Source organism: Anopheles cruzii, chromosome 2 (genome assembly GCF_943734635.1).
Source record: "Anopheles cruzii chromosome 2, idAnoCruzAS_RS32_06, whole genome shotgun sequence".
In the NCBI taxonomy this organism is placed as follows: domain Eukaryota; kingdom Metazoa; phylum Arthropoda; class Insecta; order Diptera; family Culicidae; genus Anopheles; species Anopheles cruzii.
In genome coordinates this window covers 57,882,416-57,909,274 of record NC_069144.1, presented here as the reverse complement: position 1 = coordinate 57,909,274, position 26,859 = coordinate 57,882,416, and the positions used below count along the sequence as shown (strand labels likewise).

General features: G+C 53.6%; 1 protein-coding gene across 1 annotated transcript; it reads right to left on the bottom strand.

The window, feature by feature from the left end:
- Positions 1–509: 509 nt before the first annotated feature.
- On the bottom strand, positions 510–26,315 carry LOC128267793 (uncharacterized). Its single transcript, XM_053004715.1, has 8 exons — positions 26,239–26,315; positions 16,748–17,424; positions 12,059–12,305; positions 6,695–6,724; positions 5,143–5,473; positions 1,083–5,067; positions 772–1,012; positions 510–702 (listed from the first exon to the last, which is right to left on the bottom strand). The coding sequence occupies exons 1-8, from the start codon at positions 26,313–26,315 to the stop codon at positions 510–512; spliced, it is 5,781 nt and encodes a 1,926-aa protein (XP_052860675.1).
- Positions 26,316–26,859: the final 544 nt, after the last annotated feature.

Below are 26,859 nucleotides of genomic sequence, written 5' to 3'. Positions count from 1 at the left end.
GATGGAATCCAAAGTTCGTCACCGAACAGCAACGCAAGATGGGCGACTCCGCGAATCGATGGCAGTGAAGATTGACTTATTCTAAAGAACCCAAACAACCCGTCGGCGGATCTCTACTTGGACCTTTTCTCGGTTCCTGATTCCAACTCCGGTGTGTTCCGTTCCGATGTCTTACAACCGTTCCCTGTTGATTGTTTAACGGTTTGAGTTCAACACTCACACGTGTTACATCTAAAGATCGTTACGCTTACGGTAAAAAGGTTTCGGTTTCGGGACCTATGGAAAAGGAAAAAGGAGAAGCTGAAGATGTCCCTACATCCGCACTGTGAGTCGTTCGTCGTACGTATCTGCCTAGAGTCTGTGTTTTGATTTGATGTTCCGTTAAAGTTTCGCTTCACTTGACCTTGGGTTCGCTTATTTGTTTAAGATAGCTTAAAAAAAATCGCGTCTTTCTATCCACTGGCGGCCCGTCGTGGCCATCCGGTACGGTCGGCGGTCCGGTTCGGCGGCTAGCTAAAGTACTTGAGACCGGCCACCAGCAGGAACTTCTCGATGAACAGCTCCGAGTCGAGCACGGCTATGTGGGCCGCCCGTCCGATCAGCGCGTTCGCGGTGTGCGGAAGCGCGTGGTGCACATCGAACCGGGCCAGCGTCAGGTCCTGGCGGGCCAACATCGGCGCTATTATATTGTGCACCATTTCGCTGCGAACAGAAAAGGAGGATAGTTCCGATTAGTCAGCTGTCAACTAGAAGAGGCGCGCAGGTTCCCACCGGTACACGATGCCAAGGTTGGACTGATCCCGTACGGCCGATTTGCAGAGCTCGAGCCGGGCCGAGTGTGGCGGAACGTAGCGATCCTGCGAAGACCCGCACAGCAGCACGTTCTTGAAGTGATGCAGCGTGCTCCGCTGGCTGAGCCGGTACAGGAAGCTCTGCCGGGGGTCGGCCGCGTCCCGCAGACAGAGCTGCAGCAGCGAACCCGACTTCTTCCACTTCTGCATAAACCACATCCCTGGCCAGGAGAGAGACAGAACACAGAAACGTAAACAACCGAAGTCAAATGTGGTGCACCGGCTACGTACCCATGTTGACGAGGCCGCTAGAGTTGTAGAGCGTGCCGAGGTGCGGCCCGGACAGGGACAGAAACGTGTGCAGCCGCGACAGGAGCGGACGCATCTGGGGCCGGGCCAGCGCCGACCGGACGATGATGGTGCCGAGCGAGTGCGCCACGAACGAGATGCGGGCCGGGTTGAGCTGATATGTTTCGATGTGGAACAGCACCTCGGCCACCAGCCGGTCGGTCATGGTGTCAAAGTCCGAGAACGTGTCGCCCTGGTTGCGCTCGGACATCAGGAACTCCAGGTGCGCCCCGGGCAGCCCCAGCTCCAGGTAGGTGCGCACCAGCCGCAGGTCGGCCGAGTTGCCGTCGAGCCCGTGCAGGCAGATCACCAGGTGTAGGCCGGCCGGCGAGAACGCGCGGAACTCGTCGGCGATGTGGAAGTACGGCATGTCCGACGCCAGCCGCTGGAAGTCGGAGTAGATCGAGCCGGAGTAGTTGATCTGCTTGCGGAACTCCTCGCGGCACTTCTCAAACTCCAGCAACTGCATTGGCGGGTCGACCCGCTTCCGGGATGGGTCCGGATCTTCGTCCGGATCTTCCTCTGCCGTCGGTGGCGGGGGCTGTGGTGCCGCCGACTCGGATGGTTTGCTGGTGCGCCGCGGTGCCGCCACCGGAGTTGGATCGGTGCTGCCCGGCGTCATCTCCCGGACGGAGCTTTTCCGCTCCATCGTGGCCACGGGCACCACGGGTGGGCCGTAGTGCGGCGGGCCGATCGGTTGGTGCTGTACCAGGTTGCCGCTGCTACTCGTGACGCCGGCGTTGGTCCGGCGGGCACTGGCCCCGCCACCGGCATTGTTGAGCGTCTCGGCACACTTGGCAATGGCGGCCAACTCGTTTGAGCTCTGGGACTTCATGATGGGTCGCGCCGCGGTCTTGTGGTACATGATGTGGTACAGCGGATTGTCGATGGCCTGCACCTCACACGTCTTCCTCGGGTGCGGCCCCGCGTTGTGGCCGGGTTTACTGTAGTGCGACGGCTGGTGATGCTGCTGTTGCTGGGCCACCGGAACCGGAGTGGCGTAGTGTGGAGCCGTGATGATCTGCGGTTGGAACACGACCGACAGGGGGGCCACCTGCGGAGGGTTACTTTTCGGGAGCGTCGCGTAGTACTGCACCTGCTGCTGCCGTGCGTCTTCCGGCGGCGGAATACTGAGCGGTGCCAGGCTCAACCCTTTGGAGCCTTTGGAACCGCGGGAGGTGCCTCGGCCCGCCGCCGTACCCGTAGCGTCGACCAGCGACGGAGGATCGCGGAACTCGTCCGGAGGTGGTGGCACATCACGGAACTGTTGCGGTGGCAGCAGCCGCAGATCTTCGAACACGTAGTCGGAGATGTGCGCCAGGTCGAAGTCAGACTTGGACTTTTCCTTCTTGGTGCGCCTCGGCGGCCGAATGTCGGCCGTGCTGATGGTCTGTGGTGCCGTTTCGGGCGCTCGCTTCCCGCTCACCATCCCGTACGGTCCACTGCTGTTGGCCGCCCCGGAAGCGGCCACCGCCGCTGCCGCTCGGGCCCTCGTATCGTTCCAGTCGCGCTCCAGGTTCCGCCAGTTCTCCGTTTGCACCGAGTTTCCGCGGAACATATCGGGTGGGGCGGCCGCCGGCGCCGCCGGAGCCACCGCCGCCGGTTTCGACTTCATCGAGCCCTGGTTGCTGCGGGCAAAGAACTCGGCCGTTGACGAGACTGTGCTGTTCTTGCGTTGACCCCCACCAGTGGCCGCCGGTCTCGGCTGTTCGTTCAGCAACTTCAGGAGTTTCTTGCGGAGCTGTTCCCCGTTCACAACCCGCTGCTGGTCGGCGTTACGCAGCGTGTCGGGACTGGAGGGGCCGGAGCTCCGTCTGCTCGACACCCAACCGGATTGCTCGCTGAGCGAAGAGGTGGATTCGCTGCTCGAATGGCGACGCCGTAGACGGAACGTGGTTCCCGTCGGTGGCGGCGGCGAATCACGCCCGGCGAACGCGGCCGGTGGTGGGGCCAGGTTCGGGAGGCTCTCGCTGAACCCACCGGTGCCACCGCCGCTCGTCACCACCCCACCGGCGGCCGGCTCCAGTTCGAGGTTCTCCAGCTGGAACGGTACGCTGGCCGACGACAGCAGACGGCGCTGCTTGGTGCGCGTCCTGGGCGTCAGTTCCGGGCTGTCGGAGCTGCTCGAGTGGCCACCGGTGGCGGTGGTGGGTAGCAGCGTCCCACCCGACCCATTGTTTGCCGTCACCAGCTGCCGGAAGTCGGTCACGCGGATGCGCGAGAACTCCACCGAGCGGTGCGGCAACGTGGCACTGTTGACCGGCTGCTGCTCCCGGGCCCCGGCCCCGTTCCGCAGCTGCTGCGACGAGTTGCTCCGCGGGATCGTATTCGACGCCGACTTGGTGGGCAGCGAACAGGAACTGGCCTGCTGCTGCTGCTGTTGGGGCTGCTTTTTGCTGCGAACGGGCGGGAATGAACTCCGCGGTGCCGTTGGACCGGCGGGCCCGTTACTTCCCAGCCCCAATCCGGCACCCTTCGGTAGCGAGTTGTAGTAGGTGGCCAGGGTCGTCGCCGCCGGTTGGCCACCGACTGCGGTCGGATCGACCGAGTGGTGAGCCGAGCGGTGCACCGACCGGTCCGGTTTTAGCTCGTGCCGGTAATCCCCGTGACCCGGCCGCTGCCCGTACCCATTGAGCAGTCCCGGCATCCCGACCAGGGCATCCTGCTGGAGGTCGTAGGTCGGGTTGTGCGTGGCCGTGCCGCCCGCGTGCAGTATCTTCCGCGGGTCACCCGGGTTCTTGTACTTCTCCCGGAACTCGTTGATGTTCTTCAGCAGGTCCTCCGCCTGCACCGGGTTCTTAGGCTTCGCCTTGGGCAGCGTCTGCAGGAGGGCCACTCCGGCCGCGTACTGGTGCTGCGGTGGCTGGTAAACGATCGACTGCCGGACGGGCTGCGGCTGCGGTTGCTGCGGCGGATGGTAGTTGCCGTGGTATCCATTGTGCGCCGCGCCGTGCACGTGAGCCCGCGGCAACGAAGCCGTCGGGGCCAGCTCGAGTTGATCGAGGGACTTGCTGTGACGAGTGGGTAGCGTGGCACCGCCCCCGAAACCCTGCGGTCCGGCCCCGGCCGCCGTGTACAGCCCCTTGAAGCCTGCCTGGTCCCACTGGCACACGTCGGCCACGGGAGGCCCAGGATCCGGGCCCAGCAGGGTGGCCACCGAGTGCCGGGACAGGGTCTTCAGCCCCAGCCCGTTCTGTGAGGCTGCGGCCGCCGGCGTGATCGTCAGGCTGGCCTGCAGAATGTCCCCGCCGAGCGCATAGCGCGGGGTCATGATGCCCATGTAGTTACCGCACAGCTTCGGCATCGGTTCCATCGGCCCATAGCACGGTCCGAGACCGCAGGAACACTCCTTCCCCGCCAAGCTCGGGGTGATCATCGGAGCGATCTTGTTCGGATGATGGTGGTGGAGCGATTTGCCGGTGTTGTTGTTGACCGGGGCCGGGGTGGCGTTCGGTTTGACGAGGAGGCTCGATGCGATGCTGACGGCGGCGCCGCCGCTGCCACCCGTTCCGTTCAGGTGCGGCTCACTGCCCGATCGCCGCTTGCCGTGCTCGTGGCCATCGGTGTAGCGATCCTCGAAGATCAGCGGCAACGAGTTGGCGTCCCCGTCGAGCGGCGTACAGTGCACGGGCAGCGGGGGCAACGAGGAGAGGTAGCGCGAGCGGCGCGCCATCTCGCAGATCGACACGTAGTTCTGGTAGTTCGAGTCGTAGCACCCGCTCGCCAGGTGCCGCGGGTTGTCGATCACGAAGAAACCCTCGGCGAAGCGGCGGACCCGCAGCGTGTGGTGCTTCTTCGCCAGCAGCCCGTGGACGGCGGGCTGGGTGGCGGCGGACAGGGCCCGGCGCCAGTACAGGATGCACTCGGCGCACAGCTGCGCAATGTCCGAGTTGGCCCTGGCCGCCAGGTCATCCTCCGTGTCCAGTAGCTGCGGAAAAGGGGAGGAACCGACTGGTGAGTACCAAATGGGGGGAAGAGGGACCCCCCTTTAGGGTCTACGTACCTTGGCCAGATCGGACAGCTTTCTCAGTCTTTGCTCGGTGTCCAGGTTGGAGAGGGGCGTGGACCCGGTCAGCGCCTGCCACTGGGGCGGCAGCACCGTGCAGAACTCCTGCAGCGACACCCGGAGCGACTCGAGCGCCCCCAGCAGCAAGGCACAGATGTCCCGGTGGACGTTTCGGGCGTGCACGAGCCGGCCGGCGGAACCGCCGCCACACTTGGCCCCGCTGCCCACCTGCGGCCCGAAGAAGATGGCCTCCAGCGGGCCGGGCGAGTTGCCGCCGCGACAGTTCAGCTTCGAGCCACCCATCCACGGTTTGGTCGATTTCGGTGCACTGCGAATCGGAATGAAATTCGGGAGATGATTGGGGTCCAGTAAATGGTGAGGGGGGATCGAGTAAACACGGGGATTTAAGAGGGACACACACAAACACAGAGAGAGAGAGAGAGAGGGGGAAAGAAAATTCCAAAGAGATAGAGAGATAGTGAAAAGGACGGTGCACAGGACGAACGATCGCGTGGAGGACCACTTCAAGAAGATGGCAGCGCTCCCAGGAACGATATCTTGAGGCGAGACAAGGACACTGCCCTGTTGTCAGTTGAAACTTTAATATCCTTTCCGCATTCGCATGGTCGCCCTTCCACGGTTCGTCTGCCTCAACGGCGAATCATCACGGCGCGATGGAAGTGAATGTCAAACATCAAACGCCATTTTGTTCACCACCCAGCAGAGCGGAAACGGCTCACTGGGCAAAGCAGGCTGTGGACTTGTTTGCGAACGAACAAACGAGAAAGAATTGTAATCAAGTCACAAGCGACCGGGAGTAGTGCTTGGAGTAGTGCCTGACAAATTGAAACGAATTCAAGAATCACAGGAAAAGTCGCAGCTCCTCTTGTAGCGAGCGGATTGTGTCTTCCTTACCGTTAACAGAGTAACGAGCGTATATTCGACTCCTCCATTAATCTTTCTGGTTGTCTTTTAATGTTGTGGTTAGTTGTTTGTGATAGCGATCCAAAGGTTACTACGTCCGTCGAGCACGAAGTGCAACTGACAACTCTCTAAACGTCACTAATCTGGAGTGCAACCTCAGGGACACTGTTGAAAATGAAACTGCAGGAATTGCTGCCTTAACAGAAACGATCTAGAAACTTTGGTGAATAGAAGAAAAATGTGGAAATGTGCTAGTTGGCGAACATCGATCGAAAATAGAGAGAAACACACAAAGAAAGTGAGATAGACAGTGAAAATCAATCCAAGTCAAGAGAAGGACCATTCGGAACCTATGCTGAGTAGGGGAGGTTAAAGTGCATCCAAAGACGTGGTGCCGTGTAAAACAACCAATTAGGCAAGGCAAGGTCCCAGAAAGGATCCCAGAACAGTAGCAGTAGCAGTGGATGTGGTAGTGAATGGAAAGTGAAGACAGACTAGCACGCCGGGACTGGCATGCCGGTGCCAAACGGGGTGGGAAACGGGACAGATACAGTGCGGGGCAGAGAGCCGAGCGCATTCGGTAACAATAACTACACAACGGGGCCGTTACACAGTGGAACCTTACCAGCTTTGTACATAATGGAAAATGCTTTTCCTATTCGATCGGTTTTGGTTTTTGTTTGATCGGAGTCAGACAGATGACGGATGCCCATCGGATGCGGGCAATTGTGTGTCGGGTTGGTTGATGTTATATGTATGTATGTATGAGTGTACGTGATGGCGAAATGTGAATCGAAAAAGAAAAGACAAAAGAAAACGACAAAATGATCACTAAAAGTGATGGAAAATGCATCGGCGCATTCGTTCCACCGCACACAAGCGTTTACACTACATGATTCACTCCTAACGGGAGTAGGCTCTGAACAGTTTGAAGGAAATGGGACGTTCCTATTACTAACTTCCATCCACTGGGTTCGTCACAATACAATTTGCTACAATATAGGAAATGGGGTTTTAATCGGAAGTTTTCCTACAGCCAATAATGTTAATTACTTAACGCTCAAGAGAGATAAATTGGATTTTTTGCATTTCAAGCCTCGCCACTAATCAAGCCCGGCGACCCGCAAACAGTACTCGAAAGGGGGCTGACAAAAAAGACAAAGCCTGCTGATCCCGTTATGTCATCGAATCAGCAAACAATAAATCGGATGAATAAAATGGATTGGCCTCGACCGCACGTGCCGCGAGAGTGTGAAAAGCTGCGGCCCGTGTCCGCGTTGTTCATTTATTTAATGTTTAATTATTCAACAACGATCTGGTTGCTGTCCTCTTCCGTGTTGGCCCCTGGCCCCTGGATGGAGTGACCGATAAAAATGCCAACGGCTTTATGATCACGCTGTTGTCTATCGATCAATCAAGCTCCGCTCCGCGCCTTTATCAACCCAACCCACAGCTTAATGATGGTATCAAAAGCGCTTCAGTAACCGTTTGGCGGAGCTGAAAAACATAATTCATTCATCCCGGGTCCCGGGGCGACAATTTATGCCCGCCGGCCATTCGATTGCGTAGCCGTAACAATTCGTTTCGGATTGCACCACCAATTGTTCGACTCACCGGGGGTGACTCACCGAAAGTTGTGCACCTAATGGGCAATAATGAGACCTATTAACGGAACCTGGAAAGGAACCCAGCCCCGTGGCCGTGTGTCACCGAGACACCGGGTTCGTGTGTTCATATTTTCTGGCCATACATTCATCATGCAAACGCTCCAGAATGTAGGTCAAATAACACGCGCCGACCGAAAGGAACCAGACTGTGGCACACAATCTTGATAGCATTATCGAAGGCTAGCTCCTTGCTCCGGGATGAGACGGCATAGATACGTCGTCGACATCGTCGTCGGTGGACAAAACAGTTTCGGTAGGCTAATGGTGGCGAATTTTGGCTCCTCCCCTCGACCGACGACCGACCGAATGACCGGACCGAGGACGGACGAGAACCACCAATCCGAAACGATATGTGATTATAATCCTCGTGCCAAACCTCGGGACAATTTATCGGAGCCAGCCGGATCCCCCGGGTCGGCACATTAAATCCCGGGCTCATGCGCCGGGTGATTAAATGCTTAATAATCTTGCCAAGCGACTTTTATCGAGCGACCGGCCACCCCGGGGCGGGCGGACGCTAAGATACGATTTTAATTGCTAGGCCAATGTGGAAAATTAACGCTAACGCAGACACAAGCGCCCTAATGCGCCGTAATTTGATTTCAATTATTGCTCGCGTCAAGAGGTGGTTTGTGTGTGTCTGTGCCGTGAAGTCGGCGATCCGGGATTACTGGAGAAATTCCGCACGATGGAGGCGCCTGGTTGCTTTCGGTGGCCGCTGATGGAGATGCCTGGTGCTGCACTTTGTTCGCTCAGATATGCACCTTGCGCCGTGTGGCGGTGTCTCGTCAGTCGCAACTACTAAAGAGTGTTATCAGAAAATAAATCCAATATAAGCGACGGATATAAATAGAAGGGCACTTATTGACCCTCAAAAAATCCAGAGGCCCCCCAAATGTTGTTTTGTTCGACGGCGGGTCCTATCACCGCCATTATCGCAAGTGATAAGCAGTTTCCCACTTCATGATGGCTTTATCATCGTCGTGTGGCACATTTACGGCTTAATCCGCGTCATTCCCGCGTGTGTGCGTGTGCCCACCAAAACGGGGACGTGTTCGACAGCCCGCTGACCGCGCTGAGAAGCCGTCTCGGGCCGGCCCTCGCCCTAAGACACTGGTTGAGGTTGATTTATTACTTTTTAATACCGCCAAAGTGGCTCCGCGAAGGACACTTCCGAGTGGTCTATGGGCGCCGCCGCCGCCAACGACTTCGGATGATGCATCCTTCTCCAAGCCCGTTTCACCCGTGCGGTTGCGTGGGCCACCTTGCCAAAGGCCTCATAAACCGCCGTCGTGGTTCACCGTCGTGTGTGTGCGGTTTTTTTCCTTTGCTTCTGTGATATGTTTGTTATCTACGGGCCGCGCTATGCGGGCGAATCGCGCACACAACATAATGGTAATAAAAATGCAATAAAAGCACGCATCAGTGCCGAACGTGTCGGCCGGAAGATGGGCCGTACACCGAACACCGCACGGCAAGGCCCATCAGCATAAGCACCGCCGCACCACAGCACCGCCCATGGCGCCCTCCCGGACGCGAAGAATGCTCGCTCGTGTCGCTTGGCCTGTGCCGTGTGCCGAGTGTGTCATTATCGTCACCAACGGGCACGGCGGGCGCGTGAAGAGATAAAAGCGTGTGTTTTTTAACCCATTTCGAGATGCTACGAAGATACGGAGAACCCGCCGTAACGGAGGTTGTTACGGTTTTGCTACTGCTTCAAAATAAAATACGGCTTCGTGAGGCTTTTCAACAGTTAATTTTTGCCAAATTTATGCATTGACAGAATCGTTTACAAACCTTTAAAACAAGCTTTTAGTAAAAATATCAAAATATATGCTGTTGAAATGCAACTTGTAGTGTATGAAGTCCAACCAACAAGGATTCAATCAAACTCGCTGAGTTCCTCCGCCATGTTTGGACTACTTGTTGGCAATGGCTTAATTTGTTGACAATAAAGGTGCCAAATAAGACAATTAAGGCCTAGCGATAGCTACTCCGCCTGTGTAAATTGCCATTCTTTTAGGTATTTTTTTAATATGCAACACTAACAAAATTTTGAACGTGATCTAACGAGAGACATGCATTCGGTATGCATTCGTTGCCCTCCAAAGCACACCGAAGAAAGGAACAAAAACTATTGCGGCCATCGTACCGTTACGGCCACTCGCTGATTATGCATAAACCGTGTGCCCGCGATGCCCGGTCGTCGTCGCTCGCCAAGAGATTCGACCAAATTGATTGACTTTGTCAGCGACAACGGTGCTCACCAACCGGTGCTAAAGGTGCGGACGCCCGGCCCGACAGGAAATCCCATTTCGCTCCGAACAACTTCATTAGCGCCCGGGAGATGAAGTTCGAGCCTCGCGCGCCAAGGTTTCACCATCCGAGCTGAGCCTGCGGACCCGTTCGCCAGCAACCGGTAGAACAACATATTAACGCAAACGTTAATGTGCAATTTCGGGACGGCAAAAAAAACTCACACCACCCAAGCCACCCATAAACCAATTCCCTACCCCGAAAGGGGGGCGAACGCAGCGGAAGGACACCGGCGAACCGACGGGCGTGGCGGAGCGTAAGCTAAACACTGATTGGGTGTGATTAGATTTGATTAGAGCTATGGAAGGAAGGATGAAAATGAATCTCCACAGGACGCCCGTGTGTGTACAACGTACACCGAGAACCGCCCGGTGGCCAGATTGTGCTGACTCGGAGAATGCGCCTTCGCTTCGTGACCTTTTGGTGGGGGCCGCAATGAAAGGAAAAAATTGCCACCCATTTTCCGGTATGTTTTTGCGGACCCGCTGGGTCTCGTTTGCATGTTTGCCTTTGGCCTTTGATGCGTCATGCGTCATGGCTTGAGCGAGGACACCGTGCGCGCGCGCGCGCCACCGTCCATTAAGTGGTTAACCTGTGGGCACCGGACGCTGTCACTCATTAGGGCCAACTTTATACGGCACAAAACAGGACGCACGGACGGACATATGGATGACACCATAGGGAAAGAAAAAGCGGACACACCCGAAACATGAGATGGTACAAACACGTCAAGCCGCAGAACGCATCGTCGTTAGTATGCAGCGGCCATCAACCGAGCGACCCATACGAGCCATCATAAGCCCGTAATGGCCACGGTTGGCAAACGATTAAGAAACGAAATATTATCATCGTTCGAGCGGACGATGTAGGCGCAATGTAGGCCACGAGGACACCCAGCTGGTTGGCTGGCACGGTTCCAGAGTGCGTCGCGCGGCATTTGTTTTCTGCCGTCGACGTCGGTGTCATCGTTTTCGTTTTTGTGACATGTTGATTGATTTGCACAACGACGACGACGCTCCGATCCGATCCGATGATGGTGCACCACCAGCCAAGTCGACCGAGGACCCCACGGCAACTAGAACTAAATGGTTTTTCGTCTGCCAGAACCAATATTTATCTTTCCCTGGCCTCACGCGTGTGTGTGGAGCGTTCGGTACACTAATCACACACACACACACACCCGGGGGTCTCCGGGCTGGAACAGGATTTCTTCGGCGTCGGCGTCCGTGGTTTGATGAAGCAAATCAAATGTTTGTTTTACGATAAAATTGCCATTCTTTTACAACCGGTGCGGTTAGAGGCTCATCGAAGAGCTAACGATGCGGCAATCGAGTATGTGGGGGGGAAGCAATTAGTCAGTCGAGCCCGCGGGGCCTGTCTGTTGCTGCGGAAGGAATAGAGTTTTACGACCCGGACGCAATCTAGCGGTCCCGAGATTGGTTCGGTTCGTCTAATGGGTGATAATTTGTTGATAGATTCGGCTGTTGCTAGATGGAAGCGTAGAAAAGATGGGACCCAATCGGACCACGGGCGCAGAGGGGATGCTATGAGCTTGGCGTACATAAAATAAATGCCAGATCCGATTGGTCCGGTGCTTTTGTACAACTTTCATTTAAGGGAATGCTTTCATGAAACGCTGAAACCGCTTTTTGACACATTACAATGAATAATAAACAACGTCCTGCTAAATGACTGCTGACGTCTTGAGATTCAGAGGCATTGATCAAGTAGTCTTAGAAGACGACAAGAGGAAAATAAGTTTGAAACCAAAGCAACCATCGAGGAGTGCCAACGCACTGTACTAAAACTGTACTAAAAATGGTAACCCCCGAAATCGAAAACTAAAACCTACCGTACCTACTCTATTTACCAACAAAAAGATAAACAATCAAGTAAATTGAAACGCAAATTAACGGAGCCTCATAACATTAAGCAGCGCAAAAGGGACACAGATGGTAGCCTATCGCAAAGTTACAAACACGGGCCAATCGTCACCCGTTACTCACTTGATGTACGGCTGGTGCAGCGCCACCAGACTCGCGTGGATTCCAACGCTGACGGCGGCCAGATGGAAGTAGTCGAACAGGACCGGCAGATGGTAGTGCAGACCGCGGCCCGGATGAAAGTTTAGCTGCAGGGTGCGCGTCGAGGCCAGCGTCAGGATGTTGCCGTTCGTTTGCTCGCCGAACCACAGCTCCAGGTTGAGTGAGAACTCGGCCCGCTCGATCGATTCCTTCAGGTGCCGACTGTCAACTGTAACGGCAACGGAACGGGATTAGTCGGAAGCGTGGATGGATTACAGAACCCGCCGATCGAACGATCCGCCAATAGTCGCAGGGCACCACCAACTTAAGCCACCGGAAATTAATCCGCAAAACCCCGGAGGCGGAAGTCAATCGTGTCGCGTGGTTGCTGGAGCGGGCTTGTAATTGAATTCTTCTCACGGCCACTGCTGCACAGCGGAGTGGCTGCACAAAACGAGCGCATCAATTGGCCGGGCCTGACCCGGGCCAATCCTAAAACAATCGAACAACCCGGAAACCGCACGCCGGAACCGGAACCTATAATCGATTGGTCCTTGGGAAAGCTGGGACAGTTTGTGTGGTAAGCACCAAAGTTGTACCACTGCGCCACCTCCACCGGCCCAGACCAGGCCAGGCCATGTCGGTGATTTATTCGATGACATTTTTACGGTGAATTAATCAGGGCAGCAATTACATTAGCATAAGACGTTGGGCCGTGGCAGTGCAGCCGATTTGGTAGCCGTGGCACGTTTGGTGTTTGGTAGTCCCCGGAAGCAAAAGTTCTTCGGTGGTACCATTTACGCCACGCACTGCCACGCGACCGGTCTCGTGCGGGGGTTTTAAACTGATTTATTTCGTATCCATGTCGCGATTTCATCCCACGATGCTGATGACGCTCCCAAGAGTCCGGTGTGTGTTTGGGACACCACGTAAATTTGGTCTTTTGGCTGTTGGGTGCTTGCCAGGCAAACGAGAATGGGAGGCTGCTCAACTACATCTCATTATTTTCAATGATAATCAGTGGGGCTCCAGCATGATAACAGGTCTTTTAGAGTCCGGAGCGCCTTAACGAGCGCCACGGAGAAACGGTTTAGATTCGTACATTTTATGTACCTGCGGTTAACGCCAAATATGTTACAGAAGTCTCGAAAAATGACGAAAAACACAGTAATTGGTAGAATAAAGACGGTAACGACATAAAACAAACCAATAATGGCTGTGTCGATCAAAGTCAAAGCGTAATTACTCTGCAAGCAGAGAAAGTGTTAGGAACATGCTGCTTCTGGCTGGAGTTCCCCAAAACCGTGCTCTCATTGAATGGTAAATAAACAACACGGCCAAGCAACGGCAAACAACCACTCGGCAGTATCTTATCTCCCAACGGTCTGAACGGTAAATAGTGGCAAGCACCACACAAAACACACCTGCAAACATCGCTTCCGACGGAAGCACGGCGTGGCTGGCTCGACTTCTTGCCGAGTCGATCAAGGCCGTAAGGAGTTACGGCCATTGAAAGGCCTCTCCTTACGGGTGAAGTACGTTGAAGATGGCCCGGAAGGCGGCCATCGTAGCGCGTTTCCAGATGATTGGTAAGCGAGATGCAAACATCTCAAGGGCCCCACTTCCGTTCGAGCCGCGTTCCACTCCGAGGGCTCCGAAGGAGAAAGTGGACCACGACTCGATAAACTATTGGGCAGCTAGGGAACGCCTGAACGACGGAGAGCATAAGTCGGGCTGATTAATGCACTCGGCCCTCTCGGCCATTAGCTATTTGCTTCAAAATACGTTCGTTCCGCTATCGACATCGACGACTGATGGTAACAAAAGAACCGATCGCACGGTACCAGATAAACCCGATCCAGAGCTAGCGTCCCAGAAACTACTAGTGGCCATTGAAGGGGTTTGCTTTAAACGCACCCTTGAAGGGGGTTTAAAGGTTTCCTTCGCTTCGGCTGTCCGCCATTGCCGGACCCACCGATCGATCGGCGAGTCGGGCGCCTTCAGGCGGAGGGCTTTCATCGACCATCGGTTGTTGAAGTAGCGATTAAGTACCATTAAAAGGCACTCGTGCACACGGTGGCATGCATTTGGCATCGGTCGGTCTCCCGGGGTGTGCGGTCAGCAGCCGGGGCAGTCCGTGACCTCAGCCATTTCCCCTTAGTTTCCTTTTTGTTTTGCCCCATGGATTGCCCTTTCTGTCGGTAGCGCTTCGATTGAGGGCTTGGACTTAAGATTTGTTCCTTCCCGGTACACCGTTCCTGGGGAGACCGCGGACCGCGGGAGACGTAAAGCGTAAAACGAGGAGAAGATTATCACGTTTTATGAGGGTGCTTTTAATTCGAGTAGTTGCCGTAAATGCCACGATCGCTGAACGGCGGCAGGAAGGCTGTGGCGCTGTGGTCCGCCCCGAGGGGATGGTTTAAATGTAGGGTTAATGGAGGTGATGACGTTCCCGAAGGAAGGGCTCCAAGATGGCGCATCGGGAAGCACCGCGGGGAATGCGTTCCCGGGGGCGCTCCAGCCAATTAGTTTTATTAAAAAGCTCATCGCGAGGCTAGCGAGGGCTAATGGGCGGGTTTTGGTGTGGAGCACCCAGCTCCGGCATAAAAACGTGATCGAACGTTGTTTGGCAAGCCGTGGATAATGGAATTCAATTAAATGTTTGTCTAACTTCAATCGGAGCTGAAGTCCATTACTTGGCTTTGGCTTTCCCGAACACGAAAGAATTAACATTGAGTTTGGTATAACATTTTAACAAAATTCCTCGAGTGCTTAGTTCAGTAACTACTAATGCTACGCATAGAAATTACATCCAAATTCGAATCGATTACAATCGAATCATTAAAATTCATTAACAAAAGCCCAGCCCATTGCGCTAGTAATTGTAGCTTCGCAATAACAGACGAAACCCGAGTCCGTTCCGAAGTGGACGCACCGAAGGTTTGGCCAAAATAATTCCCGTTGCATAACAGGGCATTCCTCCCGCGGGGAAGGGAATGAGAGTTGGCAAAGGTTGCCAAACGCCCGCCGCCACCGCGCCAAGTACGTCCGCGGTCCGCAGAAAACTTGGCATCCGATCCGAAACCCTCTTTCCGAAGCATCGTTTCCCAAGCGAGCTAGCGAGCGAGAGAGCTAGAGAGTGAATGAGATGGCAGATGGCAGGACTCGAGCCTTGCGTCCTGCTGGAGCCATTGCAGAGGGGAGCCACCGGCACGTCCCACTGTTGACCCCAATCGACACACACGACGACGGTCGCTGGAGAGCATGTTGCGTGCCATCAATTGCTACTTTACAGTCCATTTTAAAGCCCCGGTGCAGACGGCTCTGGGAGGGAAGGACGGTGGTGAGGAGAAGGGAGTTTAATCCGCAACATACCCAGCACCACCGCTGCCGGTGACTGTCGGCCAAACGGGCTTATCGATCGATACGATCCGCCGGGTCCGCCTCTGCGCTCTCGACTTGGACTCACGAGCGGAGCGATTCCAATCACCTTCCAACGGCACGGGCAGCGCCCCAGCTCCCTTGTGGCTATCCAGCGGCCGGAGCGGACACACCCTAGACCGGGGACCGGGACTCGGTATCAGGTTGCGTCCTTCCAGCCTGAAAGGCGACCAAACGACCAGCAAATTATGCACGGAGCCTAGACGCGTTCGCCTGGCCGCCTGGGTCCGGGCTGCCAGCGCCCGGAACGGTGGCTTCGCGGGGACGGGCGAACGAATGTGCGCATGTTCCCGACATTCATTCATGCCATCGTCTCGCCAGCGTGGGCCGTCGACAGTTCACGGACGTCGTGAAGCCTTCGTCCACCGCGCGTGTGTGGCTGTATTTGTGAGGCGTTGGGCCCAGCCATGAGCCGTCCCGTCGTGTGTCGGCCGGCCGATAAAGGGAGACTACACAATTTACGATCCGAATGGATGGCATGGGGCACAGCTTCGGTCCGGACGGTCGTAATCGTATTATTATGAATCTATTGCAGAGCGTGTCCCGCTTCCCGTGGAATCTCCAGCATTCCTGCGGCTCAGAACCGCAGATTCTCAGAAGAGGCGAGGATGTGGATGTCGAAATACATTTGCCCATCAACAGAAATGGGCAAAAGCAAAACGGTCTAGCAAATGTCGTACGTATAACAATTTTTCATCACTTTCATATCAGTGTCGTGCTGTTTTTGCTTTCATTCATTGGGTTTTAAGCTAGTCACGTAAGTTGCCAATAAATAAATAAATAAAAGAATAAATAAATCAGTGAGATAAGAAAACAGGACACATGAAAAATACTATGCAAACACAAAATGGGTAAGTAAGAATCCTGTGCTTGTTAAAAAACGTAATAAAAATATATAAAAAGAAATACAAAATGTAAGGATAAACAACTTCGAACGTTGAACAAATAAAGCGTCCCATTCCTCGAAGAGCTCAAATGGCACAACAATCTTATTGACGCTTTCCCATAATGCGTTGGTTGAATAAACAAACGCCGTGGAACGCACATCATAATCTGCATCTGCTCTCTCTCTCGAAAGAGAGGATCGAATTGGCCTTCACCGCCCGTGAACCATCGTTTCGTAAATATTTATGCCCATCTAAGCAGAACGCCCGATCGGCCACGGCTACGGTACCTAGTGAACGAGGTGTGAAAACAGGATCGACCGGACGTCGGTCGGTCTACACTTACCCAGCAGGTGCGCCCGGAACATGATAACGTCACGCAGTGACACCTCCTCGTTGCGGTAGAGTATCTGAAAGACCCGGGAGGCGCCAGCGTCGTCGATGATGGTCGCCCCGGACCGGCTATCGGAGCTGGCGGTCGGTGAGTTGCCGCAGCTACCTCCACCGGCACCGCTACCTACCGCACCACCGCCACCGCCTCCCGCTCCGGCGCCCGTCAGTCCGTTAGCCGAGTCGAACGAGGTCCCGATCCCGGACGAGCCGGAGTTGGTGGCCAGCGAGTTCGGTGTGTTCACGCTCGACGGCATCGACGACAACGAGCCACTCATGACATTTCCCCCCGACGATGATCCACCTTCCGGTCGGCTGACCGTCGTGCCGGAGCCCGTCGAGGCGGCGTGCCCGTTGCTACCGGATATGCAACCGCCCACACCGCTGCTTCCGGCCGAGGTGCCACCCCCGGGGTTACTGCTCGGCAGGGAGCCACCGGCACTGCCGGTTCCGGTTCCGCTGCCGCCGGGGAGCGTCCCACTCGAACTGCCATTCGTTGCGCCACCACCATTCTGTGCGTTCAGTACGGACTGCACCGATGGGATGCCGGCGGTGGCCGCATCCGGCAGGCACGTCTCGACCTGCACCGGAAGCCGGGGCGAAACGCGCAGCGAGCATCGCACTTGATAGAGCCTACGAATGCGAGTGAGAAAAAGAGAGAGAAATACGGAAGGGCATTAAAAAATGATGAGGCGATGCATATTTATGTTGCAGTGTTATTCATTAAAAGTGTTTATTGGAAAAGGAAGTCAAGTCACAAACTATTCATTGCACCCAGGGACCCCTAAGAACAGCCTTATGCAGTGCTTATCGTTAACCCTTTACGATTGCAGACCAATTCCGAAAAACTCGGCCATTTGAACCTTCCGATAGTACTTTCAACTTCCGATGCCCAGAAACGCCTGAAGGTATGCAATTCAACCACACCTTTTTAAGAGAATTCGAACGAATTTGATTTATTTGAAGAACTTCCCGGCAAAAAAGGAAAAAAGGGTCAGTTGTTTATTGGTCCAAAACCCTACTTCTTTCTCGACGGTGTCAGTTTCCAGAAAAACAGGCTGCACTAAATGCACCGCAATCGACAGCTCATTGAGCATAAAACTGCTTCGATTTGCTGATTGTCGGATCGATTAGCACGACAAGTGGCCACAGGAGCCTGGCTGGTCCGTTTGCTCGGCAGTCCCAGTTTTCTGGATCCGGGAAAACAGCTCAGGCATCAGGCTTCCCCGGGAACGTCAGCAAGGTACACGCTGTTTATGGCATCCTATCGATATCCGGATAGGACGGCTCTACAGAGAGAGAGAAAGAGACAGAGCTATCGTTGACCGGGAAGTACCATTGGCCGGGAGCTGGAGATGGGTGTACTGGATGCCGGGCAGGGCAAAACACTACCATCCACTCTCTCTCTCTCTCTCTTGCTGGGCCGTGTGACTCGTAATGGTTTTATGACCTCGTTTTTCACCGACCACTGGACTCACCGGGCGGTGGGATTTGTGGATTACGGCCGACAGAAGTGGTTCAAACTGTCAGACACACAGTGGCTCAGGCCGGGCTAAAAGTTGGTGCCTTTCCCGAAAAAGCTAGGCGCGCGTACCAGTGATCTGAATAGGAGGCCGGAGCCTTGTCGATCCTGGGGACCGACCCCGATCGGTGTCATAGTTTTTGTGTCTGGCACGGAGGAGGTCAGACCGATCTCGGATTTCTGGACATACTGAAATGTGTCACCATATTACGCCACAGCTCAGCGGGGGGCATTTCAGCAGGGCCGACGAAGGTCTGAGCCTGGAGAATGTGTGTGCCGTAATGATAGCCAAAATCCGTGCATGCTCAGCTGGTTCCACATTGTCGGGATGGTTCTAAAGAATTTCTGCGGAACCATCCCGTAAAGTTTAACAACCTTCAAGCATTTTAGCGACTATGCTGTTCTATTATTCACTAAAATCTAGGAGAAAGTCTCATAAAAGAACCGAACATAAGTTACAAATTCTGTGATTAAAATCGAAAAGGATTCCCAAAAACTGATTTCAGGCCATTAACCACCCCGGCACGAGCGGATGGAGGTAAATCGTTGAATCGCCGCTGAACCCGGGCCGGTTAACCCCAAATATTTTCGGATTTTTAGAATCAATCTCCCACCACCGGGGGCATCCCGGGGCATCCCGGGAGGGCAATTTAGAATTAATGGTACCAATATTTCCAACATCGCTGCCACCTGCTGCACGGAGGGCGCGAACAGCAACCGGGAATTAGGGTAAGTGTCGGTACTAAAGCTGTTTAGGAATGCGTTCAACTAATTTGCGTTACACTTCTTCGCAATCTGAACACCCAAAGACCGGACCGCTTTAGGGGAAACCATTTTACCATCACCAGTCTGGGTCTTCGGACTTCTTTTTCACCGTGGAACATGGTCCGGGAATTGTAATTTAATTAAATAACCGAATCGACCTTATCCCCTTTCCAGTGGGGTGGATTTCCTATCGGGTGGCCTATGTTGAACCGCCCCCGGGAACGGTTTAAAGTGTGGCTCGCAAGCACGGGGACGCTCAATAGCATTTACATTCTGTTTTTTTACAGTAACGATAATGGATTATTGATATCTTTTTTGGTTTTTATGAGGTAGTGCTGCATCTTCAGGTACAGAAGGGACCGATGGACAACATAAAGTTTTAAAACTATTGACCAGATTAACGGTGTACGTGAATCCGTTAAGGTGCAGTTTTCTTACGATGTAACAACTGTTGAATTAGATTAATTATGTATCTTAAGTAAACTTTTCCAGTAAAACATTCAGCAAAGAGCATTTGTAGCTGTGAGATGAGTTCACTAAATTCACAACATTCTTTCTCACCTCATTCAGTTAGCAAACGGCTCATAAACAAAGAAGCATAGGTGACTTGATCAGTTGCACCTTTTTTGAACTTTTTGTTTGGAAGTTCATAACGTGAAAGTCCGTTACATTAAAACAAAATATGTGATCCTCTAGAACATTTTCAATTGCCAATGCACTCATGAGACCATTTCAAAGGGATGCAGATCTTAAGAGCGGTCTGTAGCAGCTTAAGCACATAAAATGGCATTGCCGACATTCTTGAGGCAGAATTCCTACCAAGTCGATTTAAAAGTGACATTCATAAAGAAAATATTAAAAAGACCGACATAACCGACCGAAGCGAGACAAAACTGACACTTGTGAAAGTGCGGACAAGAAGAACCCACTGCACCACCACCACCACCGCCGTTGCACTACCGATTTTATTTCCGGTTCTTCATTATTTTTTTCCCTTCTCTCCGCCTTTATTAAGGCCAAGTTTGTCACTTCATTTCCTAATCCGCCCGCCCCGGCCCGGGCCCGGGCGGATTGTGGGCGAGTATTCCGCTCTGGAAACGGCAGGACTTCCGAAGAAGCCAAAATGAACAACTTTCCCGGAACGATGGAGAAACGATGGAGATGTGTGTGATAAGCAAAGAAAACCCCGGCGAACCCACTCCACGGAACCGGGGCGGTTCAAGGATTTAAACGACCGCCCTTTCCGAGCCGAGCTAAGACCACTCGGGCTGGACTAGAAGGAGAGCGAGAGATTTGCGGTGGTGATGAAATATGTCAAGCTTTCCGCTTTCAGCGGGCTCCTTTTTTGCCGTTTGAACTGAGCTAAAGTTTGCTGCAAAATTCCGGTTCCGGAATTATCCCGCCGCTTCAATGAGGTGGCCAACTGTCACCGAATTTTTCATCCGTTCGTAACATTCCAGCCACCGCCACGCGATTGGCGATGCGAAATTCATTTCCTGCTCAAGTGTGTGTGTAATTTTTTGGCGAAACTTTTGGCCAATCGGTTATTACATATTTATGAGCAATGCCCGGCCATCGCTCGGTCCAATGTGCACCCGACACGTGCACCGAATGGCAAGCAAGTCGGTGGAGGCAGCGACAGCAACACTGTTTATGATACAAGACCCCTTTTGAAAGCGTCGCTTAGAAAATAGTCATTTTTTAATCGTCGAATCGACAAACGGTGCCAACTTTCTGTCAAGAAGGAATCATAAAACCGGGCTCCGCCGACTTCCATCTTCGGACTAATGGCTAGATGGAAGTCCGGCTCGCGCCACTGGCCCGAGGCGTGATGCCCTCCCCCCCCGCCGGATCGCTGGTTCGACGTTCGTGCCGTCACCTCATCAAGCGGCATAAAATCAAACATAAAACTGAAGTGCGCCGAGAATACATTTGAATTTAATTTCACTCTTCCGCCCACCGCGGTGGGGCACGGGCACTTCCGGCCGGCGTCCTGTTGAATCTACCCACGAGGTTTCACCACGCACACCAAAGCGCGCGCCGATTATAAATGGGCCCAGCTCACGTCCTCCGCCACGTTGCTCTTTTCGGGGGATGGCCGAAAGTCGTAAATTGCCGTTGCCGTTACGACCCAACGGTCCGGGGTGGCTCAGCTCGACAACCAGAACTACAAATCAGGCCGTGACGGGGGAACACGGGGTTCCGGTTCCGGCGTACCGCGCGCGATCGCGCGTTAACTCTGTCGAACTGGAACTTTTTTGCGCCTGTGTTGTTTTTTATCACCCATCAACCGAGTCCGTTCATCTTTCGCCGGGCTCGAGCTCTGGGGCGACGCAAAATTAATGTCCCACCAACCAACACACGGACGAGTGACGACCGACTACGGCGGGCCCTTGCGCCAAGAACCACAAAGGCACAAGGCACTGACCTACCCCACAAGGTGTGTCGTTAAGAGCTCGTTGGGCCTTGAACGGGCCTAAATCCCATTTTAATACACTCCGTGCCATGAAATGTGCAAATGTCCTTCGCGAACGGACTGCTAAAAGCCCCCTAACGAAGTCCGCGGCCGTTGCGAATACGAATTTATCAACATTTAGTTCCAAACACTTCAAAATGGGCGCTGTAATCCATCCAGCGCTGGCTTTCCATTCAAACGGAGCACGGTTCTGACATCAATGACGGTAAGATCATGGTAAGTTGTACACAAGGACACAAGGACACAAAAACAATGGCAAACAACAATAGCGAGCGGGAAATGAGAAATGAAAATGATCCTCCCGGTGACACACATTCGCTGGCATGTGGTGGGGAGTTTTTTGAATTATTGGCGCCGGGTTTTGTGGCCATTTCGCGGTGTGTGTGTGTCAGCGGCAAGATTTTTCATTTCGGATGGCGGATGGCATTCATTTTCTTGAAATGTGCATCATTTTCTTGCGCGCCCGGCTGGCACTGATGCTGATGAAAATGAGCTGCAGTGGACCGAACGCTCGCTCTCTCTCTGTCACTGTGCAACAATGACACAGGATGAGTGTCTTACCGCCCGACTGACGGACTGACACCGTTCTCGGGGTCTCGGACGAAAGAAATATGGTGGCTCTTCACCGCTGCTTCACATTTCCGTAGCAAGGGCCGTATCCCGTAGGTGTGGAGCATTCTGTAGTTTGCGGACACTTCTTGGGGGCGGTGTGATAAATAAGTATCTCCCGTGACCTGAATATGCCACTTCGCTGGCCTCGGTGAACTTGTTGAAATTAAAACCAACATTGAATGTTGAAAAAGTACACAATAAATAAGGTAACCATACAACCAACCACGTTGGCCTCCCTTTTTGGAGCCCATAAAATGTGCCTCCTTGTGGATGGATCTGGTGTGCCATTGTAAGGCGCTGAATACGCAAGGTAAACCGGTGCCGATCCCGGTACCCGGTCCACAATGGGAATGGCCCATCTAATCACCATTTTCCCTTTATCTACACGCATCTCTGTCTCGCTCCATCATTTCCGTTTCGACACACTGCCATCGGGTCACAGTGTCCCGGCCCCACAGGGTTGGTTCGGGTTCGGTCTCCGTGATCCGTGACCATGTTTACTTCACTGTCGCGCTGATGGTTGCGAAGCGAAATTAGGTGACGGATCGTACCGGTCCGTAAGCCCTGAGAAAACACAACGAACTCCGGGCCCCAGTCTGACAGTCTTCGGCGAGGACACGCACACCTCACCGAACGCTCACCGCTTTCGCAAATCATCGCCGGCGCGCGCCCGACGAAAGGATTGCTCGGGGACAAACCGGGGGGTGGGCTTGGGTTGTTTTTCGGTGTTTTGTTACATTTTTCATCGGCTCAGACCCGAGGCCTGAGCCATCTCGTTAGTCTCGGGGATTGTGTTTTCCTTTGCCGGGCGTAACTTTTGTGCCGAGTCCGCTAACGAACGAGAGCTCACGGGTGAAGCCAGTCGCCAGGAGTTTGGGAAAATTGGGAAATGGGTTTTCCCAGGGATAACCAGGATATGTTTTATGAGTTGAATGTGAGCAAACGGAGCAGGACGCACGGTAAGACGGAACACGCCGGCGAAAGTCACCCGTCGCTCCGCGTTCTTGCGGAGATTTGTCTTGCGGAATTTGCGGCGGAAGAAAGGCCTTTGACCTTCAAAGTTTCTGCTGGTGATGGTACGCGTTGGAAGAAATCTTTTCCGAAAAATACAGCATCTGCGACGGGAGACGCGTTTCATAATTGATTCTTCGGAGCCCGAACAAGGAGCGACGAAACCGGGCTGTTCATAAATCTTAGCTTTCCCCTATTATCTGGCTTCTCTGTTGGAACTATTCTGTTAACCTAGCCGAGTGGTGGGCCTGCGGAGCGACGAAACTGTGCTATTCATCGCAGGTACACGGAGAGCCTTTTGGCAAAAAAAATAGGTTTTCTTTCCTTTTTCGATGCCGCCGCCGATTGCACAATGGGTCCTCCACGGTGGAGGCAGCGTACCGGTAGGATACGGCCGACACCAGACACCAGTTCCAGTGTCTCGGGGTGTCGACGAGGAAGTCGACGGGGAATGAAAGGCCTGTAGCCCCGTTTCCGCTGAGCGTGACTTTGCATTAACTTTAAATGAGCCGGGTTCGCGTGAAAAGCGTGAACTGGTAATTGGGACATCAGGGCGCAATATTGTTCCCGGTTGCGCGTTCCCGTCCGTCGTTCGTCCGTGGTTCGCCCTATTGTTTCCGGTTTTCTCGATGTTGCCGGAAGCACATCAACCCTTCCAGTCGGCTTCCCAGTCGGAAGGAACCGTGTTTTAAGAGACTCGACCTTTAAACTTCACCGACGACACGGAACACGGTCGCCACGGTTGAAGAATTCGCTGCCTCGGTGCTGGCACTGGAGAAACTAATTCAAAAGTTACGTTACTGCTGAAGATGTGGTGAACCTTTTTCCAGAGGTTCACGGGTCTTAACAATTCTTCTACCCACGGCGTTCAAGATGTTACGAGCGAATGGAAGTAAAGGACAAAATACCCATCGACCGAGTCGATGCTTGCGGAAAGTGAAGTGTCAAATATTGTAAATCAGCCATCAGCAAATACGTTTAGCCGCATTTTTTTTGCCCTTACGAAGAACCCTCCGCTGCTGGAGCCCTCAAAGATGCAATATTTCAGACGCCGCACCAGCTGCTAGATAAATAATTAAAAACGAACTTTTCGCTTGTTTTCGAGTGCACGGCACAGCAAGTTCAGCCCCCAAACAGGTAGTCTCGCCGAACCATCCGGCTCGGGACGGGTCCTCAGCTTCCTCAACTGGATTACATTTCAATATAAACAAATAAATTTTAATGAGAAAAACTTTCTCTGCAAGCCGCGCAGATCAACAACAACTTCCTGGCCCGGCCGACGTTCCCAGGGGTCCGCTGGAGCCCAGGACATGCAGGCGGGCGTGTTATCGTATTGCACAGTGACTATCAGGTGACTTATCAGAGGGCGCACGAAAAGCGTACGGCTAGATTCTCGAGTGAGCGAGTGGCCTCAAAACAAAAAAACTGAGCAGCTTCATGTTGAACCTTGGAACAAAAATCTGTGGCGCAAAAAATCGGAACGCCGGCGACATTTCAATTTCAACCGCTACTCGGATCGAACGCGAACTTTACACGGAGAGACATTTTTATTTGCTCTCCCCTAAGTTAGTCAGGCAATCGGGAGCAAAAAAAAACCCGAGTTTCACCATCGCCCGTCGAGGCCCAAGCGTTCGGCTGGATGGGGGCAAAAACCCGGTTGGAAAATCGCTTCCAATCCGTGCCCCAAACATGGCCGGGACATGCGGCGCGCAAAAAAAAACATGAAAGACACACAACCCCTTATTGATTCGCGGTTCGATAAGTCGGAAAATTTGGCGGAAAAATTGACAGATTTCCGGCGGTGCGATGCGAAAAATGGGAAACTTTGAAGCGGACGTGGCTGTGGCCGCCTCGCCTCGATTAGCCAATGTTAATCTGCATGACGAATGCGGAGCATGAAATTTTGACGAAAACGCTTCTTTGCTTGTTTCGCGTGCCGTTCGCGCCGGGATGCCAACGGGTGTGGTGAAGGCGGCGTGTGTCAGCAGGAAATTAGCATATAGTAAAACAGACTTTGACATGTTGCCAGCGTACAGCGCCACCGCGCAGAAAGATAAGAGAGTGACTACGAAATTCAACGTAAAAAAAATTGGGGGCCACGTCCGTTCGTGCAAAACATACATCAAACCTCGGCACGTCAACTGAAGCCCGGAACTGCCAGACAATTTGACAACGGCCACGACCACGATCGGCGACTGATCTGATTCCATCCGATCCATCCGGCCATCCGGATCCAGCATATTCGGCGCTCGTCGATGGCGAAATTCAATTATCGGCTAGCGAACCAGGTTCCACATCCACTCGTTACACCGCGTGTGTGCGGTCCACGAACCCCCGAACGAATTCCCGTGACTAAACGGCTTTCCGTGTTGCCGAAGGTTCCCGCACCATAGGAATCTATTATGCATTTGCTTCGTTCAAAATTGAACATAAGTCAGCGCACAAATGGGCCCGGCACATAATGGAAGCCGGAATCTAATTGTAATTAGATTGGGCAATCGATTGTAAAGTGTACCCCCTTTGGGTGCCTCGCTATCCCGGGCCTGATTGCGGCACTGGGGGGAAACAAAATGTCGGTAAGTTTATTAGACAGAGTGGCATCTCGACCTGCAAAATGGGTTGAAAGGATAGCGTCGAAACGAATTAGCATTTAATTGATATTCTTAACCGTCGCAGAGAGCCCACGCTTTGCTTGCTTTACATTCAGTCGTTGTGTCTCAAAACTATTTTCAAATCAGGGTCTCGGGCCTCAGTAATCTTGAGTTGTTTAGCAAACTGTTTCGCTCTGGAAAACATTTAGTAAAATGGTTTGCTAGATCTATCAAAACGTAACCTAGTCCCCTCAAGAGAACACCACAGCCTACGCTGTTCGAGCTACAGCACAAGTGAAATAGGAAACGTTTGCCGTAATCAAAGCACACACACACACACACACAGAGACAGACACACGCTCCCGTATCCCCGTTTGTCTTGGGTTCGTCCGTTCGTCTGCAGGGACATAAATATCGCCTAATCCTTGCCGAAGCGGGCAAATAAAACAGCAATTTTGGCGTCAACTTACCCGCGCTGAAACAGATCCACATTGTAGAATTTGTACAACTCGACCGCGAACTCGACGGTTGCCTGAAGATCGGCCATAATCCCCCCGGATTAGCTTCGCCGCCCGACCGCCCGCCCGCCCGGCCTGGGCGTAAAACTGTCGCTTGCCCGACGCCCGTCGGATTCGGTTCCGTTGCAATATAAATTTTACACAACCAACGCGATCCGCGTCCGGCACACACACACACACCGGGACACCAACAGCCTACTCTTTGCTACTTCATCGGGACCTTCGGGGCGGGAAACGGAGAAACACAAAAAGCGCGGCTGCCCGACCCGGCCGTCGGTCCGGCCCGGGTCGGTCTGGTTTTTAGCTCCGACAGCGCTCCGGTGAAGTTTCGCCTTTCAACACTTAATTCGGTTCCGTTCCATTTTCTTCGGCTACGCGAACGATTTCCGGACCCGGGCCCCGATTTGGTCCCGTAGGACAATACTTTCCGCGGCGAGGCAGTCACGTAGCGGTTGGCGTGGCTCGAAAATGCCTCGCCTTGGTTCACATTTTTCGCTCGTTTCTTCACCCCCGATGTGTCATTTCATTTTGCTGCACCCAGCTTCCCTTCCGTTCCGGACAGTGGGCGGACAG

What these genes read in the sequence shown, in the direction of transcription:
- LOC128267793 (XM_053004715.1), bottom strand. Translation starts at nt 26,315, where the DNA reads ATGGCCGATCTTCAGGCAACCGTCGAGTTCGCGGTCGAGTTGTACAAA. An exon ending in GTGGATCTGTTTCAGCGCGG is followed by an intron (nt 17,425 to 26,238) that starts GTAAGTTGACGC and finishes TCGCATTCGTAG; the next exon opens with GCTCTATCAAGTGCGATGCT. An exon ending in GTTCCGGGCGCACCTGCTGG is followed by an intron (nt 12,306 to 16,747) that starts GTAAGTGTAGAC and finishes TTGCCGTTACAG; the next exon opens with TTGACAGTCGGCACCTGAAG.